This window comes from Dryobates pubescens, chromosome 8 (genome assembly GCF_014839835.1).
Source record: "Dryobates pubescens isolate bDryPub1 chromosome 8, bDryPub1.pri, whole genome shotgun sequence".
NCBI lineage: Eukaryota > Metazoa > Chordata > Aves > Piciformes > Picidae > Dryobates > Dryobates pubescens.
In genome coordinates this window covers 2,537,695-2,556,500 of record NC_071619.1, presented here as the reverse complement: position 1 = coordinate 2,556,500, position 18,806 = coordinate 2,537,695, and the positions used below count along the sequence as shown (strand labels likewise).

The window sequence follows — 18,806 nt, the reverse complement described above, 5'->3', positions numbered from 1 at the left end:
AGAATAGCAGTCATGGTTAATTAAGGGGAGCAGGGGGAACTGTGAAGGCTCAAGGAAAACCTCAGGAGGGATCATGCAAAGACTTCCTAGAACTGTTTACAGAGTTAGAAAGGGTTGGGAATGCTCCTCCCATGGATGTGGTGCAGCTGCTCTGTCCTGAACACTGTGATGGGCTGCATAATGACACAGAATGCTGACAACACCAAGCTGTGTGGTGCAGCAGACACGCTGGAGGGAAGGGATCCATCCAGAGGAAACTTGACAGGCTGGAGAGCTGAGCCCATGACAGCTTCATGAGGTTCAACAAGACCAAATGCAAAGTCCTGCAGCTGGGTCAGGGCAATCCCAAATACAGACTGGGCAGGGACTGGCTTGAGAGCAGCTCTGGAGAAAAGGATTTGGGGTTGCTGGTGGATGAGAAGCTCAACAGGAGCCAGCAGTGAGCACTTGCAGCCCAGAAAGCCAATCACATCCTGGGCTGCATCAAGACAAGCAGAGCCAGCAGGGCCAGGGAGGTGATTCTCCCCCTCTGCTCTGCTCTGCTGAGACCACACCTGGAACACTGTGTCCAGTTCTGGAGCCCCTAGTACAGGAAGGATCTGGAGGTGATGGAAGGTGTCCAGAGAAGGGCCACAAGGATGAGCAGAGGGCTGGAGCTGCTCTGCTGTGAGGACAGACTGAGGGAGTTGGGGCTGTTCAGTCTGGAGAAGAGAAGGCTCCAAGGTGACCTAATTGTGGCCTTCCAGTATCTGAAGTGGGCTCCAAGAAAGCTGGGGAGGGATTTTTGAGGGTGTCAGGGAGGGATAGGACTGGGGGGAATGGAAAAAAAAAACTAGAAATGGGTAGCTTGAGATTGGATGTTAGGAAGAAGTTGTTCCCCATGAGGGTGGTGAGAGCCTGGCACAGGTTGCCCAGGGAGGTGGTGGAAGCCTCATGCCTGGAGGTGTTTGAGGCCAGCTGGATGTGGCTGTGAGCAACCTGCTGTAGTGTGAGGTGTCCTTGCCCATGGCAGGGGGCTTGGAACTGGCTGATCCTTGAGGTCCCTTCCATCCCTGACAATTCTATGTCTGGTGACCAGCAGCCTATGGAAAAGTCCATTGAATCCAGGGAGAGATTACTCTCTTTATGTCTGAGATGATCATGTGAGGGTTCGTCTACCTCTCAAGTAACTTCATTACTGGAGATCTACTCTGCAATTAAAAGTGGGTGTTCCCTAGATATCTTTTGCTGAGGGAGTGGAGGAATCTGTGGAGGAAATGGGGAAACATTTCAGCGAGGTCAAAGATACTCAGCATGTTCTGCAGAGTGTCTGTCAAGGCTGAACAGTGAGAGTGCATTTCACAGCCCGCACAGACAGTTCTGTAAGCCACACTCCTGTTTAAAAACATTAAAGTGGAACAAACTTGACTTCTGCTTGTCACAACTGGGATCATATTCAGGTTTTAGCAGGGGGAAGTTCAAAATAAGACTTAATTCAGCTTCTACCGTGCTGGGGATTTTCTCTGGCTTCACCTCTGCCCTTTCCTCTGTCCTCATTCCCAGTGTTTTTGAACTCTGCCTGCAATGCATTTCAGTGCTTGCCAAGATATCCCCAGCTAAGGGTGTGCTAATGAGAACATCTGGCTAGGAATGAATGATGATAGTCTGCAACCCACCTACTCAGCACATCTGGTGGTCATGGCCATGTATGGGGAACCTTATCAAGTGTTAAAGCTTCTGGAAGGAAGCTGGATTTATTGGAAATACCCAGATCTGAATGGTTATATAAATGGGCTTTTACTTGGAGGGAAACCCCTGTTACAAGAAGGATCTGGAGGTGCTGGAAGGTGTCCAGAGAAGGGCCACGAGGATGAGCAGAGGGCTGGAGCTGCTCTGCTATGAGGATAGACTGAGGGAGCTGGGGCTGTTCAGTCTGGAGAAGAGAAGGCTCCAAGGAAACCTAATTGTGGCCTTCCAGTATCTGAAGTGGGCTCCAAGAAAGCTGGGGAGGGACTTTTGAGGGTGTCAGGGAGGGATAGGACTGGGGGCAATGGAAAAAAAAACCTAGAAATAGGTAGATTGAGATTGGATGTTAGGAAGAAGTTGTTCCCCATGAGGGTGGTGAGAGCCTGGCACAGGTTGCCCAGGGAGGTGGTGGCAGCCTCATCCCTGGAGGTGTTTGCAGCCAGGCTGGAGGTGGCTGTGAGCAACCTGCTGTAGTGTGAGGAGTCCCTGCCCATGGCAGGGGGATGGAGTTAGATGATGCTTGAGGTCCCTTCCAACCCTGACAATTCTATGATTCTAAATGCACACAAGACCCACACGAAGATGCACTTCCCTCTGTACTTGCAGTGTGCTGTCAGTGACAATGTGGACTGCCTAAGAACTGCCTTCCTAGGTAATTAGTCACAAAGGTCCTAAACTGGTTAACCATCAAGGCATGCTGCAAAAGACCTCTCTTTGGTAAGGGCTTTTTGAAGGGGCTGAATATGCTTTCTCTCTAAAGGGAAGAGAGGGTGAAAAGAGTTTCTGTGCTTGGTTGGCAAGGTTCCTTTTTGAAATGATGATTCTGTAGCTAGTGGATTCAGTTTGTCCTTCTAAGGAGGAATTAAGGTGCCCAGGCACTCCTGTGAGCATTTTTTAATATTTACATACAAATCAGTGAATACCAGTGCTCTCCTCTTGTTTTCCTTAGCTGGTGGGGGGGAAAAAAAGACAACAAAGGCAGAGAGATGGAATTTTCAGGCAGCACAATGACTCATCAATGAAGTGAAAAAACACTGGGCAAAATCTCTTTTTGTTTCAGAGAATGGCCTGTGTGCAGCTCAGGCCAGCACATTTTTCATGGGATGCAAGGGAGCAGTTCAAAGAATTGGCAAGGAGTGGGTGCTGCATATTCATGAGGCTGGGCAAGGAGGTGGAGGTAGAGGAGAAGGCAGCAAAGCAGTGTGAGGATAGAGCGGAATGTGGAGCGAGTTACCGCGGGATCCTATTTTACGGCCGTTTGACGTAAGGCTCCTTTGCTTTTACACAACCACTGGAACTGAATGGAAGCAGCTTAGGGCATAAAGAGTGAATGTGTCTTTGAAATGTTGGAAAAGGAGAATCTGCACCTCCTCGCTGAGATAATGTGCCCCTCTCTTCTCCCTGCAGTCTCCAGCCTACGTCCCCGAAGTCAGCCAAGACCTTATCCAGCAGGCAGAGGAGAGACTCGCAAACAGCCCCTGCAAAGAGCTATTTTCTCACTGTACAAAGTAAGTATAACTCGACACCCAGAGATCACAGGGCTGCAGTCTGCAGCCTGGGAGGAACCTGTCAGGCAAAGAGAGACGTTTCAGTCTGAACCTGAAGCAGGTTGTACTTCAGCTTCTCCTGGAGGCATAGCTGACAAGCGGTGAAGTCATTTCATCTGAACAAAATATAATGAACATTTCCATGCCATTATATACACTGCACACAGGCACTTAGTGTCTCAGGTATTTGACAGAGTGTTCCAGCCAAGTAAACCAGCCATGGATTTCATGCTGTGTGAAAAGAGCTACAATGATAACGTATCCAAAGAAAACATCTCTGTTTCAAAGTGAATAAAAATTAAGTGGCTATACAGCCCATTTAGACAGAGGAATGTGCAAACTTGCTCCACATGGCTTTTCCAGAAAAGCCTTCACCAGGAGAAGGGTGAATGCTTGCTGAGTGCTTTCTGTCTGGCTGTGACATTCAGGCTGAGGTGCACTGCTGCATGCTTTGTCTGGGAAAAGGCTCTTCAGGTTTGTGCAGCAGTGAGGCACAAATCTGTGCTGTTATGCACTGAAGCTCCAGGTATGCCTTCTGCATCTGCAAACGCAGGCTCACAGGGTGTCAGGGGTGGGAAGAGACCCAAAGAGATCATCGAGTCCAACCCCTCTGCCAGAGCAGGACCACACAGTCGAGCTCAGGTCACAGAGGAATGCATCCAGACAGGCCTTGACAGTCTCTAGAGAGGGAGACTCCACAACCTCTCTGGGCAGCCTGTCCCAGTGCTCTGTGACCCTTACAGTGAAGAAGTTCCTCCTTGTGTTGAGGTGGAACCTCCTGTGCTGCAGCTTTCATCCATTGCTCCTTGTCTTATCGAGGGAGCAAGTGAGCAGAGCCTGTCCCCTCCCTCCTGACCCCCAGCCCTCAGATATTTAGAAACATTTATTAAATCCCCTCTCAGTCTTTGCTTTTCCAGGCTAAAAAGCCCCAGGTCCTTCAGCCTCTCCTCCTCAGGCAGTGCTCCAGTCCCCTGATTATCCTTGTTGCCCTCTGCTGGACCCTCTCCAGCAGATCCCTGTCCCTCTTGAACTGGGGAGCCCAAAACTGAAGGCAGTACTCAAGATGAGGTCTCACCAGGGCAGACTAGAGGGGGAGGAGAACTTCCTTTGGTCTGCTGGACACACTCTTCTTAATACACCCCAGATTCCCATTGGCCTTCGTGGCCACCAGGGCACATTGCTGTCCCGTGGCACTGACCCCAGTGCCTTCATGCCAGCAGATCAGAAACCAACACAAACTATGAGGAGGAGGGATGGTGGCAGGCTGGCCCATGTGGTTGCTGGCTGAGTGTGGTTTGTTTTCCCTGGGTGATGTAATGGGGATTTGTAAAATTCGCTCTGCTGTCACTCATTGTTTTGACTCATTCCGTTGACCTTTTCTGGTTTCAGTTATTCTTTGCATTGGTAGGAGCTGGGGGTTATTTCTGGCCTTCTCTTACAGCATAACCAGTTGCCTTACATTGGCCTGGTGTAGAGGTGCTCGTGTAACTTGCACCGGTCGTGTGAGCCAGTCCCAGTGACAAAGGCAGAGCTGCGCTCGACGCTAACAGCCCACACACGCCTCCCCCACCCCCCAGTGCCTGCTTCCAGTTCTCAAATCGGTTTGAAAGCTGACAGTTCCCTCTAAAATGCACTCTGTTGTTGCCAAAGAAGGGAACTAAAAAGCAAACAACTGCTGAAAGGCAGCTATTGTTCTTTAAAATACGTGCAGCTTTTAATTAACTGAATGGAATAGGCCAGCGTGGGACACCGCTCCGTTCAGGCTCAGATCCGCCGCCAGCCATTCCTTCGTCCCAGCTGAGCCAGGTTTGAGCCCTTGTTAATCAATATGCTGGTCATCTCACACAGCCTGAAACGGGGTCAAAAGGAAGGTTTAAAAACTTGCTGTTGGTGTTCACTGAATGTACTGAGTAATGTTAATTTTGGAAGAGCTTGCAGCCAGAGCTCGCTGTCCTACAGGAGGCTATGAGGATGTATTTCAAGCACCTCTCCATGGATAAGATGGGTCTGCAGGAGAAATGCATGTCTAGCTCTTCACTTCTGCTTTGACCTTTATCATTTTGACTCTCTGCTACTGGCCTGCTCCATTTCCCCTTAGAATTTTGGCTTTGAATTTGGGCATTTGTTAATAATCATTAAGACGTCTGTTGTATTTTATTTTGCAAGCTTGAATCCACTGAAGGGGAAATAATATGATCTGTGTCCAGGCAAAGCTAGTGAAGACAACAAAAACTTGACTTCTGAATACTGAATGTGCCATCACCTGCCTGTTCCAAACTCATGGTGCAAGAATGACCAAAAAAAACCCCAAAGAGATGAGAAATTCCAACCCCTTATGAATAGTAGCTGATAAAGAGAGAGGAGACCTGTTACTCGTGGTGAATTGTTTGCTCAGGCCTACAAGTGCCCCAGGGTAAGACATAGATTATCCATTCCCAAGCTGGAGTCATTCTTCAGAGATTTTCTCCTCCAGCAAAATGTGGAAATGTCTGTGTACCCCCCAGACACAGACACAAAAGTGTCTGTGTACTCCAGGACAGAAGTACTCATTTCTTGTGGGCATTTTTTACCCAAACCCAAGTTTTGTCCCTGCCAATGCTGCCAGCAGAGGTGGATGCAGCAGCCCTGGTAAGCAAGGCAAGAAGCAAAACCAGCAGGTCAACAGCCCCCTGTTAAATGATGTGACCACCTTCATCTCAGGCAGCTTTCTCAGCTTAGCTTCTTAGCTTTTCTCAGCTCTGAGTCTTTCTTATGGGATGTTTGTTGGTCTTTGCTTGTGGACTGTTGACTGGGATCTTTATTCCTTTGTTCCTTTGGTTATGCAAAAGTCTTTGCATCCATTCCATGAGCCCCAAAATTCTTTTCCTGATCTGGAAGCAAATCCACATTCCTGCTCAGACTCTTTCCTCTGTTTTGCCATACAAAGTACATAGCTGTTAGGAAAAACCCTTTGACTTCAATCACAGTCACTACTCCTGTATAGCAGGGATTGAAATGGATTCTTTTTTCCCCAAATAACACCTCTGATAGTCCTTCTTGGAACCAAAATGGGCTTCAGCCAGAAATTTTCACTCCAGAAACATCTCCCAAAGTTTAGGAAGAGCTCAGTTCCTGAGGCTGTTGTGTTAATTTACTAACAGGAGCAAAGATATTTGTTGTCTAGGGGCTAACAGCCTATGGAAAAGTCTGTTGAAGCCAGTGAGAGATGCCCTGCTGATGCTGAGCAAGCATAACCAGTATCTACTGCTGCTCACCTTGTAGAAGGCCTCCTGGTATGAAATACATGTTCCTAGACTGAAACCATGGGTACAATGCAGTACAAAATAAAGAAGTGAAAGGACCCTGCCATACACAAAGCCTGGATTTTTTCCTCTTGTTTTGCTGCTTTTCTGCTCCAAGTTCAGGATTATAAAATGCTTATATATCCTTTTCATCTGAGATAGATCTGTCCTTGACCACCTCAGTGGGGAGCCATTCCAAGAGTACCTAAACAGCATGTACTTCGACAGGTTTCTTCAGTGGAAGTGGTTGGAAAGGTAAGCAGCACCAGTTTAAATTTTTAATTGAAGACTAATATCAAAGGTTTATTTTCACTCTCCATGCAAAGTCTGGAGAATACACTCAAAATCTGACAGCTGAGATAGCATATTTCATAGAATCATAGAATCGTTAGGGTTGGAAGGGACCTCAAGGATTATCCAGTTCCAACCCCCTGCCATGGGCAGGGACACCTCACACTAGAGCAGGTTGCTCACAGCCACATCCAGCCTGGCTGCAAACACCTCCAGGGATGAGGCTTCCACCACCTCCCTGGGCAACCTGTGCCAGTCTCTCACCACCTTCATGGGGAACAACTTCTTCCTAACATCCAATCTGAATCTACCCATTTCTAGTTTTGCTCCATTCTCCCTAGTTCTATCACTCCCTGACACCCTCAAAAGTCCCTCCCCAGCTTTCTTGTGGCCCCCTTCAGATACTGTAAAGCCACAATAAGGTCTCCTTGGAGCCTTCTCTTCTCCAGACTGAAGGGGTCCTTCCTGTAATAAGGGCTCCAGAACTGGATATTTGCTCTCTTCGTCTTCAAGACAAAGATAATCTGACCTTCTTTAATGTTACCAATGCCTCATCCTAATATCTGCCATTTATGGCTCTTTGTGTGCAGCAGTTTTCTCCCTCTTTTCACTGTTCTCCTTCAGGAAGGTCCATCAAGACTCATTCCCTGTTTCCCTGACCTGTACCACAGGCAAGTCCCCCCAGACAGCTCCAGGAAGGCTTTCCTAGATGTAGCATTTGTTTTTAAGTGTTTGTTGTTAGAAGGCTCAAGGAGAGGTAATGGCTTTTTCCACAGGGAGATGCCACATCGAAAAGTCGTGGTTGTGTTGGCATTAAACTCGATTTAATCGTGAGCTCAATCTCCAGCTGTGGCCACCCAGCAAGCATGATTGATGGCTGGGATATGGGTAGTGCTCCTTCATCCTCCATGAGTGTGCTTACACCCATAGATATTGCTCAGCTACTCCCTTCTCTCCAGAGACATCACACTTCCGAAGCTGGCGTGCTCTAACAAGCAGCTTCAGCAACTTTTTCACAGAGGATGCTTGTGGATGGCAAGGGAATAGAAAAAGACCTACAGCCTTTGAAAGGTAGAGATCCAAATCTCCTGTGATCTGAGAGATGTCTGTGGCCAGTTTCACTGTAGGCCCTGTCACCATGAGCTACTCATGGCTCACCTTGAAGGACACCTTGCCCTTTTTTATAACCTACCTACAGCATCTACAATGTTAAATAAATAAAGACAGTCTCTGTCTTTCACATTTGCAAGCACCATGCCCAAGCAAGACTGAAGCAGATGCTGCTCCCTAGAGGATGGAAGAATAAAACAGAAACCCACCCCAAAACGCCAGGGAGCCACTTTTTGTGTCTAAAGCTCCAGTGTTCAGCCATTTAGCAGTATTAGGTACATTAGGCACACGAGGTATGGTTAAGTACGCTCAGCAGCTTCAGCTGTCTTTCTGTTGAGCTGCACTCTGCAATGTGGTGACTTTTTGCCTGGACCAGTTATCACTGCAGTTAAATCACTGCAAACAGACAAAACTATGGCATCTAGGTCCTCCTACCATATTTATTGGGTAGACATTTCTGAAGACAGTTAATAACCAGGCAGCCTTAACGGGAATTAATTTGCCTTTGCCCTCTCCTTGTTGGTGAGGGCTGTAGCAGATGCACGCTGCTGGGTAAGAATGACCTTGAGTTTAAGAGAAGCCCCAGTTTCCACAAATGGAATTAATTAGGGTAGATGAGTTAGGGCCAGATCCATCAGTGGTGTGTCTCAGCATGACGTCTTGGAGATCAAAGGAGCAGTGCCAGTTCCTCTCCCTGGAAAGCGACAAAGCTGCTGCACAAGAGGGGAGGGAAGCAGTGGGCAGAGGAGAGAGCCATTTCATGCCAAGATATGCTCCACATGCCATCTCCACTGAATTTACTCTTCCATTTCAATTAAAACCCAAGCAGCAGATGATTCATCTCCAGCCAAGGATATTTCCTATCTGTTTCCACATTCGGGATAAGGAATTCTGTGAAGCGCTTTGAGGATTGTTTTTTATTCCATTCCCCCAACAAATGTGACAAGCTGTTGATATCCCTGGCTTGAGAAGGTGGGAGAACTCTTCTTAGAATTAGCAGAGAGATGTTGGTAGGACAGAGCGATCAGCAGCTCCTCCTGACAGCCTGCTGGCTCCAGCGGCAGAGTTGTGTAGTCCGCTTATTCCAGGGACATAGCTGAGCGTGGAGTTATCCCTGCTGATCTTTGCTTTTAACCCCAGTTCCATTTGCAGAATCCACACTGAAGCCTGAAAATAGCATCTTTGCCTCTTCTAGTTTTGGCCTCCTGCATTATTTTTTTTTCCCCCTCTTCCCCCATTTTGAAAAACAACAATGAAGAGAGCTGTAATGATTCACTACAACATTTATTCCTCATTGCCGTCGGCCCCATCATCACTGTTGTGGGAACAGCCACGTTACTGCGCTCCCTCTGCCTGCTGGCTGCCTGCCAGAGGAGAACAAAGCTGGCCAAGACAGTCAGATCGGCTGCAAAACTTCGGTGGACACAAGATCAGATCTCTCTGGGTCTTGAGTTCTTCTGTCATAAAGCTTTTAGGCTGACAAAGTACAAGTTAGATGTAAGGCTGGAGCTGTTTTCAGTAGAGCCGGATTTTGTGGGGACCCTGGGAGGTGGTATAATGATGATGCCTAGTGAGCATAGGGGAGCAGTTTGCCCTCAGAAGGAGAGGCAGACTTATTTTAACCCTTAACTTGGCACTTAAAAGGGAGGAGATGCTTTTCCTCCCTTCTTGCCCTTGATGCTCTCCCAAGAGACAGGTACCCCAGTGGGGCAGAACAGGCTTGGAGCTTGGCTTCCTGCTCTCACCTCATGCAAACAGCACCTAAACCCACCTCTAGAGTTCTTTCCTTGTTTCACATCAGTCAAGTCACCAGAAATATCTTCTGGTAGATCACATTTTGGATCTCTTTTTTTCTCATCTTGATAGACCAAGGAAGGCAATAAAGGGTTAGCCCAGCAGTACCATGTAAAAAGTTCCTTTGTATCGTGAGAATTAATATCTTGTTGGAAGCTCAGGTGCCCTCTGTGCTTAACAAAGGCCAAAGCTATATAATGGAGATTCAGAACCTTTCCTGGCCCTAAGATGCTAGCAGAAATTATCCTGATGACTCACTAATGTGTTGTATTTTATTACATCTTAATATGTTGGAATTGAAAAGTTCAAGCCATACATAGTATTGGAGTAATGTGATTACATAATTATACATGATATTATCTAATAGGATTACCTCAAAATAATGTGATTATAGAATATTTATCTATTTTGCTTTTCAAAAGTATGCTCTGAAATAAATAAATCACAGGGAGTGCATTAAATATAGTGTGCCTTTTTTTTTTTTCCCCTTCCTTTTTTCCCCCTCCTTTTTCATTTCCTTTTCTTCCAGGCAACCGGTAACAAAAAACACATTTCGGCAGTACAGGGTCCTGGGGAAAGGAGGCTTTGGGGAGGTGAGTAATTCTGAAAGCCTCTGAAAGTTCTTTTTAAGAAGTCTTTCTTACTTCTCCGGCCCTTCAGGTTGCAGGAGCCTGGTGTGACATTTTCGCTGGGGGGAAAGGGCTGATTTTCGTTAATTGCTGACAGTTTCACTTAACCTCTCACCACACCCCAGCCTCGAAAAGAAGGCTTGGGAGAATTATTTTGTATTCAGCTGTCGCCGTTCACAGCGGAGTCAGGGTCACACCCGCATTTGTATTTTACTGATGGCTCGGGGCGGCTGCCCGGGCGGCAGAGGCAAAGGGGAGGCTTTCGCCGAGCAGGCTGCCATCCGCGCAGACAAAAGGAGGTGGGATAGGAAGCAGGCGCAGGAAAGTGAAATAATTAAACCAATATTGCACAGCAGGTTTGGAAACGGTAGTTGGCTCCCCAGCTGCCCCCTCCGATGCCTCATTCGCTACGCTGCCGTCTCTAGCCTTAAAAGGACTAAAGCAGATGAGATGGTGAGGAGCAAAGTGCAACCCAGGCAGAGCGTTCGCTCCGATTTGCCCAGCAATTGTTCTCTCTAATTCGCAGGTCTGCGCCTGCCAAGTGAGGGCGACAGGGAAGATGTACGCCTGCAAGAGACTAGAGAAGAAGAGGATCAAGAAGAGGAAAGGGGAATCCATGGCACTAAATGAGAAGCAGATTCTGGAAAAAGTCAACAGTCAGTTTGTAGTGAGTATCCCATCCCATCCCATCCCATCCCAGCGCCTGGCCCGCAGCTCCCCGCTCACCTGCGCAGCGCGCCTCTTGTCCGATCGCATGCCTCTCCCCGCTCCTGTCACTCATAAGGTGCCAGAACCCGCCGGCTCCCTTCAGTCCTGCTCCTGCACCTTCGCCAAGTCTCATTCCAGTCTTTGTTCTGTGAGAAATGTACCAACCCTGGAGCCTGTTTCTACCGGGGGAACGTGATGCGTGACACAGCCTTGCATCGGGCCGAGCTATTTTTGTCCAGCGTGATTACCTGGATTCCCGTTGCCCCTGGGAGAGAGGAGCTTGGAGGAGACTGAAGGAGCCAAATCATCAGAGGTTGTCTGGTAGAAGCAAATAGGCAGTGATGTGGAGCTGGTCTGCCCAACGCAGGGATTTTCTGAGTCATGCCAGCTCTTGTCTCTCTTTGAAAACATGCCTTAGATATTTTACTTGTTGGGGTTTTTCTTCATGAGGTGTTACCTCAGCATCTGTCATGTTCTTGATACCTATTTTAGGAAGCACTGTGAATACAAGGGATGCAAAATGTTTGCTCACCTCTGGCAGAAGCAAAAGATGAAGGGAGATACTCAAAAGTGATGGGTAACTATTGGCCTGTCTGATCATTCCTGGGGCACCCATGACAGCCTCGCAGGGGTGATGCTGACCTTTGTGCCTTAGTGATGCTCTCTTTGACCACCACAGGACAAGGCTGTCTAGGCCTTCCTGGGAACCTCCAGAGATGATAGTTTGTTCACACAGCAGTGCAGTGGGAGCTGCAGATTCCCTATAGTTTAGGGAGTGCAGAGGAGGGCAAGGAAGCTGTGAAGGGCCTGAAGAATAAATCTGATGAAGAGCAGCTGAGGGAGCTGGGGCTGTTTGCTTTGGAAAAGAAGAGGCTGAGGGGAGACCTCATTGCTCTCTACAACTGCCTGAAAGGACATTGTAGAGAGGCTGCTGCTGATCTCTTCTCACATAGAGAATACAGGTAATTAGTGATAGAACAAGAGGGACTGGCCTCAAGCTAAGACTGGGTAGGTTTAGACTGGACATTAGGAATCATTTTTTCCCAGCAGGAGTGGTCAGGGATTGGAATGAGCTGCCCAGGGAGGTGGTGGAGTCACCAACCCTGGATGTGTTTAAAGGAGATTTGGATGTGGTGCTGGAGGATATGGTTTGTGGGTGACACTTGTAGAGTAGGTTTATGAGTTGGAGTTGGTGATCCTGAGGGTCTTTTCCAATCTGAATGTTTCTGTGGTTTTCTGTGAAGGCTTCTCATCTTTGGAAAAGTATGCCTGGAATTAGCATGTTTGTGCAGCCTGTGAAGCTATCTGAGCACTAACCCTACGAGTTTCTGATGATGAATAGGCTGAATTCAACCAATTCACCTATAAAATCCTAATATCTTTGTTTTTCTGTGCTTTCAACATGCACTTTTACTTTGTAATAAGGCTTATGCCAAATTCAGTCCGTGGTTTTTTCTTCCTTCCCTAGATAAAAATCTTTATTGAAACGTTAGTGCTCTCTTCCTAGCAGCTAACTGAACCACCACAACTACCCTACCAATGTTTTTTCTAGGTCAATTTAGCCTATGCCTATGAAACAAAGGATGCACTGTGTTTAGTCCTGACCATAATGAACGGAGGTGACCTAAAGTTTCACATCTACAACATGGGAAACCCAGGCTTCGAGGAGGAAAGAGCTTTGTTTTATGCAGCAGAGATTCTTTGTGGCTTAGAAGACCTACACAGAGAAAACACTGTCTACAGGTAAGCATGCTCTAGAGTCTTAAGACATCTTTTCTGGGTACAAAAGAATTGCCTGTGTCCTCCCTACTCATTATGGTGCTTTGCAGCTTAGATGCCTCAGTGCTTTGACTGAAATTACCCAGAGCCCTGTATGAATACAGTATGATTCAGTAATAATGGAAGGAAGCAGTTGCTTCACTAAGTACATCCTGTCTAAATGACACAGAACTATCACAAAGCTCCCCAAACCCTGCCTTAGTGTGCACTGGGTGACATAAAAAATATTATGGAAGTTCCTTTAAAGGGACTTCATTAAGGAATCTAGTTTCTGGCTGGTATGAAATGGAGGTCATTCTCTTCAAGCCTCTATTTTGATTAGTGAGAAGGGACTGCAGCACACCTGATGTGCAAAACCCATCTCTACTGTCTCAGAGGGAGCACAGTTAGCCCAAGAGGGTGTTTGAGATGCAGGGCATGGGTTTATGCTCATTGGCCAAGAAGACCGATGGCTTCCTGGGTTGTATTAGAAGGGGTATGATCAGTAGGTTGAGAAAGGTTCTCCTTCCCCTCTACTCTGCCCTGGTGAGGCTGCATCTGGATTATTCTGTCCAGCTCTGGGCCCCTCAGTTCCCCTTAGGGAACTGCTTGAAGGAGTCCAGCACAGAGCCACAAAGATGGTGAAGGGAGTGGAACATTTTCCTTATGAGGAGAGCCTGAGGGAGCTGTAGCTTGGAGAGGAGGAGCCTGAGAGGTGATCTCATTCATGTTTATAAAGATGTGCAGGGTGAGTGCCCAGAGGATGGAGCCAGGCTCTGCTGGGTGGTGCCCAATGACAGGACAAGAAGCAATAATGGAAGTTGAGGCATAGTAAGTTCCATGGAAACAGGAGGAAGAGTTATTTCATTGTGAGGGTGACAGAACACTGGAACAGGCTGCTCAGGAGGGGTGTGGAGTCTCCCTCTCTGGAGATATTCAAGACCTGCCTGGATGTGTTCCTGTGTGATCTGCTCTAGGTGCTCCTGCTCTGGCAGGGGGGTTGGACTGGATGAGCTTCTGAGGTCCCTTCCAGCCCCTAGCATTCTGTGATTCTGTGACAAGAACTGGTTTGATTAGCTAGATGGGATGGTGTTGTTGGCTGTAGCATGCCAGCCAGGGAAGGAGGCACATTCACAGCCATGCACTGAAGCATCCTGCTGGCAGCATCTCACCCAGCGCGGGTGCAGCCAGCGGGCAGGGCGCTGCCCGGCGTGGTGACAGGCAGCCAGCTTTGGGAAGGACGGATTTCAAGTTCTCAGCTTCCAGGCTGGCTCACAACTCTGTACAAGTTCTTCTCAGGGCATCAGAGGGTTTACTTGCTGGATAAGTAGGGTGACTGCAGACAGAGCTCTTGTGACTCCATGAGGGTTTGTTGTTTTTCTTTACTCAACAGGCAGTGTAGTTGTAAGCAACATTTAATGTTCGTCTTCATCATCCCAGCTTGTGAAATCGTTATTACTGGCATTCACAGCAGGAGAGGTCCTGTCAATTGATGAAAGAACTTCCAAGGACATTGATTAGCAGGCAATAATCTGTTATTTTAAAGAACCAAGGCACACTTTAAATCATTTGGTATGGCCGTGTGTAACAAGCATTATGCAGATGCCTGGATGCAGAGACATTCGGATATTGTCGTTCCTTGGAGGAGAACTCTAGCAAATTGCCACTTGGTTGCCTCACTGTGACTCAGATCTCACTAGCTGGCATAAGGAGGGCAGACAGATAACATGCTGATTTACTTGGCACTGGCCCAAGAAGAAGGTTGTTTGGTTGGTTGTGTTTCTTTTCCCAAGGAACCAAATGCAATTAAGTGTTTAATGTCAACTGAAAAAATCAAATAGTGAGTGGCGTGTCTGGCCTCCCTTTCCCTTCAAGAACATCCTGCCACATGCATTAAAGTGTGAGGAGGTATGAGAGTGTTTCTTTTAGAAAGTACTGGGTCACAAGCATTTATTGATGCAGATGACTGGGACAGTCCTAGAATCATAGAATGAACCAGGTTGGAAGAGACCTCCAAGACCATCCAGTCCAACCTGTCACCCAGCCCTATCTAATCAACTAGGTGATGGCACTAAGTGCCTCATTCAGGCTCTTCTTGAAGATCTCCAGGGACAGGGACTGCCTGTATTAGGAACAGTGTGGCCAGCAGGAGCAGGGAAGTCATTCTGCCCCTGTACTCAGCACTGGTCAGGCCACACCTTGAGTCCTGTGTCCAGTTCCGGGCCCCTCAGTTTAGGAAAGATGTTGAGTTGCTGGAAGGTGTCCAGAGAAGGGCAACAAAGCTGGGGAGGGGTCTGGAGCACAGCCCTGTGAGGAGAGGCTGAGGAAGCTGGAGTTGCTTAGCCTGGAGAAGAAGAGGCTCAGGGGAGACCTTCTTGCTCTCTACAACTACCTGAAGGGAGGTTGTAGCCAGGTGGGGCTTGGTCTCTTCTTCCAGGCAACCAGCACCAGAACAAGAGGACACAGTCTCAAGCTGTGCCAGGAGAGGTGGTGGAATCACCATCACTGGAAGTGTTTAAGAAGAGCCTGGATGAGGCACTTAGTGCCATGGTTTAGTTGATGAGATGGTCTTGGGTGATGGGTTGGACTCGATCTCTAAGGTCTTTTCCAACCTGCTCTATTCTAGTCTATTCCACCACCTCCCTGGGCAGCACATTCCAATGGCAATTCTCTCTCTCTGTGAAGAACTTCTTCCTAACATCCATCCTGAACATTTCCTGGCACAACTTGAGACTGTGTCCCCTCGTTCTGTTGCTGGTTGCCTGGGAGAATATGGCTGGTAAAATGTCACACTAATGCCACTTGCTAATAAAACAAATGACATCTGGCCACCCAAAATAGGACGTGGCTCTGAGAGAAATGGCAGCCTGCTTCCTTAGGCAGTTGTTTTCCTGTTACTCTTGAAAGAGCTGCTAGTTTACACCTCAGATGGCACATTCATTTTGGCAATGAATGATATTATATCCTCATAGGTGACATTTTCTAGCAGTATTTTAGGAGCATCTGCAGGGAGCCCTAATTTGTAATACTGCAGTGTGTTTTGGGACCCGGGAGAAGCGCTATATAGGTCAATAAAATATAGCTGCTAAATGCTACCACTTTCTCAAGGTGAATAATTCATCACAAAACACTTATTCCTCGGACTTAATTTCATTTTCTGTGAACAAAATGCTTCTGAGTAAATCACAGCATCAGAAAGCATATCCCCAGCTCATGGGTCGTTGGTGCCTGCTGTGGAATGTGGCCTGAGAGAACAAGCAGGCTCAGAATCATAGAATGGTCTGGGTTGGATGGGACCTCCAGAGCTGATCCAGTCCAACCCCCTCTGCAGTCAGCAGAGGCATCCTCAACTAGATCAAGTTGCCCAGAGCCCTGTCAAGGCTCACCTTGAATAGCTCCAAGGATGGGACCCCAATCACCTCCCTGGGCAACCTGCTCCAGTGTTCCACCACCCTCATGGTGCAGAACTTGTTCCTAACACCCAATCTAAATCTGCTCTTCTCTAGTTTGGAGGATGATCTATTTGAGGATACCCCTGCTTGCTGCAGAGGGTGTTGGACTGGATGACCTTTGCAGATCCCTTCCAACCCAGCCCATTCTATGATTCTGTATTTAGCCAAGGCTACTTTACATAGGGGAAGCTGTAGCACATGTAACTGTCCCCCAGGGAGTTTTATTTCCCCTAAACATTTCAGTACAGGGATCACAGAATCATAGAATTGTTTTGGTTGGAAAAGACTTCTAAGATCATGGAGTCCAACCACCAAACCAACACTGCCATGGCCATTAAATCGTGTCCCAAAGTGCCGTGTCCACACATTTCTTGAGCACCTCCAGGGACACTGCTCCACCACTTTCCTGGGCAGCCTGTTGCAATGCCTGACCACTCTTTCAGTAAACAAACTTTTCCTCATATCCAATCAAAACTTCCCCTGGTGCAATTCTGAGGCAATTTCCTCTCATTCAATTCCTTGATACTAGGAAGAAGAGACCATCCCCACCTCACTCCAACCTCTTTTCAGGTAGTTGTAGAGAGCAATGAGGCCTCCCTTCAGCCTTCTTTTCTCCAGACTAAGCAATCCCAGATCTCTTATCCACCTTTCACGAGACACGTTCTCCAGGCCCTTTACCAGCTTTGGTGCCCTTCTCTGGACACATTCCAGGACCTCACTGTCCTTCTGTAGTGAGGGGCCCAAAACTGAACACAGTATTCGAGGTGCAGCCTCCTGCTCGGCACTTGGAAGTGCTGATCATGCAAGAAAGCCAGTCTTGATCCTGAGGGACCAGGATCCTGCAAACAGAAATGACAGCTGATGTCAAGGGCAAAGGAAAGCCTGCTCTAGTTTTCCTACATCTTGGAGGACCATAAGGACCAAACTGCTCTTCTGAGTCCTTGTGGACTCCTGTTTTCTCATTCACAGACATTGCCCAACTTGCATGCAGGAAGCTTTCCATTTAGCCACAAAGTTTCAGCTGTGAGCAGGACTGATAACTGCTGGAGCAGAAGATGAAGTGACTAATGAAGTCTGAACTCTAAAAAGGAAATAGTTCTTGAGGGATTTGGAATTGTTATTATTATTTTTTTAATAATTAGGAAATTGCAGCCCAGAAAGCCAATCACATCCTGGGCTGCAGCAAGAGAAGCAGAGCCAGCAGGGCCAGGGAGGTGATTCTCCCCCTCTGCTCCACTCTGCTGAGACCACACCTGGAGCACTCTGTCCAGTTCTGGAGCCCCTAGTACAGGAAGGATCTGGAGGTGATGGAAGGTGTCCAGAAAAGGGCCATGAGGATGAGCAGAGGGCTCTGCTATGGAGACAGACTGAGGGAGTTGGGGTTCTTCAGTCTGGAGAAGAGAAGGCTCCAAGGAAACCTAATTGTGGCCTTCCAGTATCTGAAGAGGGCTACAAGAAAGTTGGGGAGGAATTTTTAGGGTGTCAGGGAGTGATAGGACTGGGGGGAATGGAAAAAAATCCAGAAATGGGTAGATAGAGATTGGATGTTAGGAAGAAGTTCTTCCCCATGAGGGTGGTGAGAGCCTGGCACAGGTTGCCCAGGGAGGCGGTAGAAGCCTCAACCCTGGAGGTTTTGAAGGCCAAGCTGGATGTGGCTGTGAGCAACCTGCTGTAGTGTGAGGTGTCCCTGCCCATGGCAGCGGGGTTGGAACTGGATGGTCCTTGAGGTCCCTTCCAACCCTGACAATTCTGTGATTCTAAATGCACTCAACTGTGTTGCTCCAGTGCTGGAAACCTTCTGATAAGCAGGGAAAGCTCACAAGGGGATGTGAAACAAAAAAATCCCAGCTTCCCTTCTGCATGCTGCTGCCCTTCACATATGATTTTAAAAGCAAGCTTGGTACCACTGGGCACAGGGGGAGGTTTATCCTGAGAAGTCACGAGGGTCTGAGGCAAGCAAGAGGAGGTTGTTCACAACATTCTTATGGTCTTGCTTGAAATATAATTAATGCAAACAAGACAAATTCTGACATTCTCATCTTGGCATTGTCAAAACCATAGAATGCCCCTCTCCACTGGCAGGGAAATTCCTGACACCGGGCTGGTACAGCTTGAAATGCAGGGCGGGCTCCTGCTCAGGCTCTGTGCGCTGCACTGATCTCCTGGCTCGAGGGTTTCTCTTGCACACTCTCCCTCTCCTTGCTCTTTGAGAAGAAACATCTTGCTGGGAAGCTAACAGAACCAAACTGGTTCACAAATGCAAGGAGCCCTTAAAAAAAACCCCGAAGATGAGGCCAAGCATCTCTTGGCTTTGCACCAGGCTGAAGGCTGTGTGTCAGTAGGAGTTGATCAGATAAAGGTCCGGACGTGATGGAGTGAATTGCAGCGATGTGTTTTTCTCTGCCTCCCCCCAGCCATGCTGGTGCTCCTGAGCCAGCACAGCCTTGCTCCCATCACACACTCCCTGCCCACCATGGCCCTGTCTTCCCTACAACACCTCCCAGTCCCATC

The 18,806-nt window shown here is 47.9% G+C and overlaps 1 protein-coding gene across 2 annotated transcripts in view; it reads left to right on the top strand.

The window, feature by feature from the left end:
* Positions 1-18,806, top strand: part of GRK5 (G protein-coupled receptor kinase 5) — a 216,914-nt gene that overhangs the window by 178,803 nt on the left and 19,305 nt on the right. Inside the window, exons 5-9 of one of the 2 annotated variants that reach the window (XM_009910388.2) lie at positions 3,133-3,233; positions 6,716-6,808; positions 10,278-10,341; positions 10,904-11,044; positions 12,638-12,828. In XM_009910388.2, coding sequence (XP_009908690.2) covers positions 3,133-3,233; positions 6,716-6,808; positions 10,278-10,341; positions 10,904-11,044; positions 12,638-12,828 — 590 coding nt within the window. Of the gene's footprint in view, positions 1-3,132; positions 3,234-6,711; positions 6,809-10,277; positions 10,342-10,903; positions 11,045-12,637; positions 12,829-18,806 lie in introns of those variants that run through there. The other variant, XM_054163941.1, reaches the window with a different exon arrangement.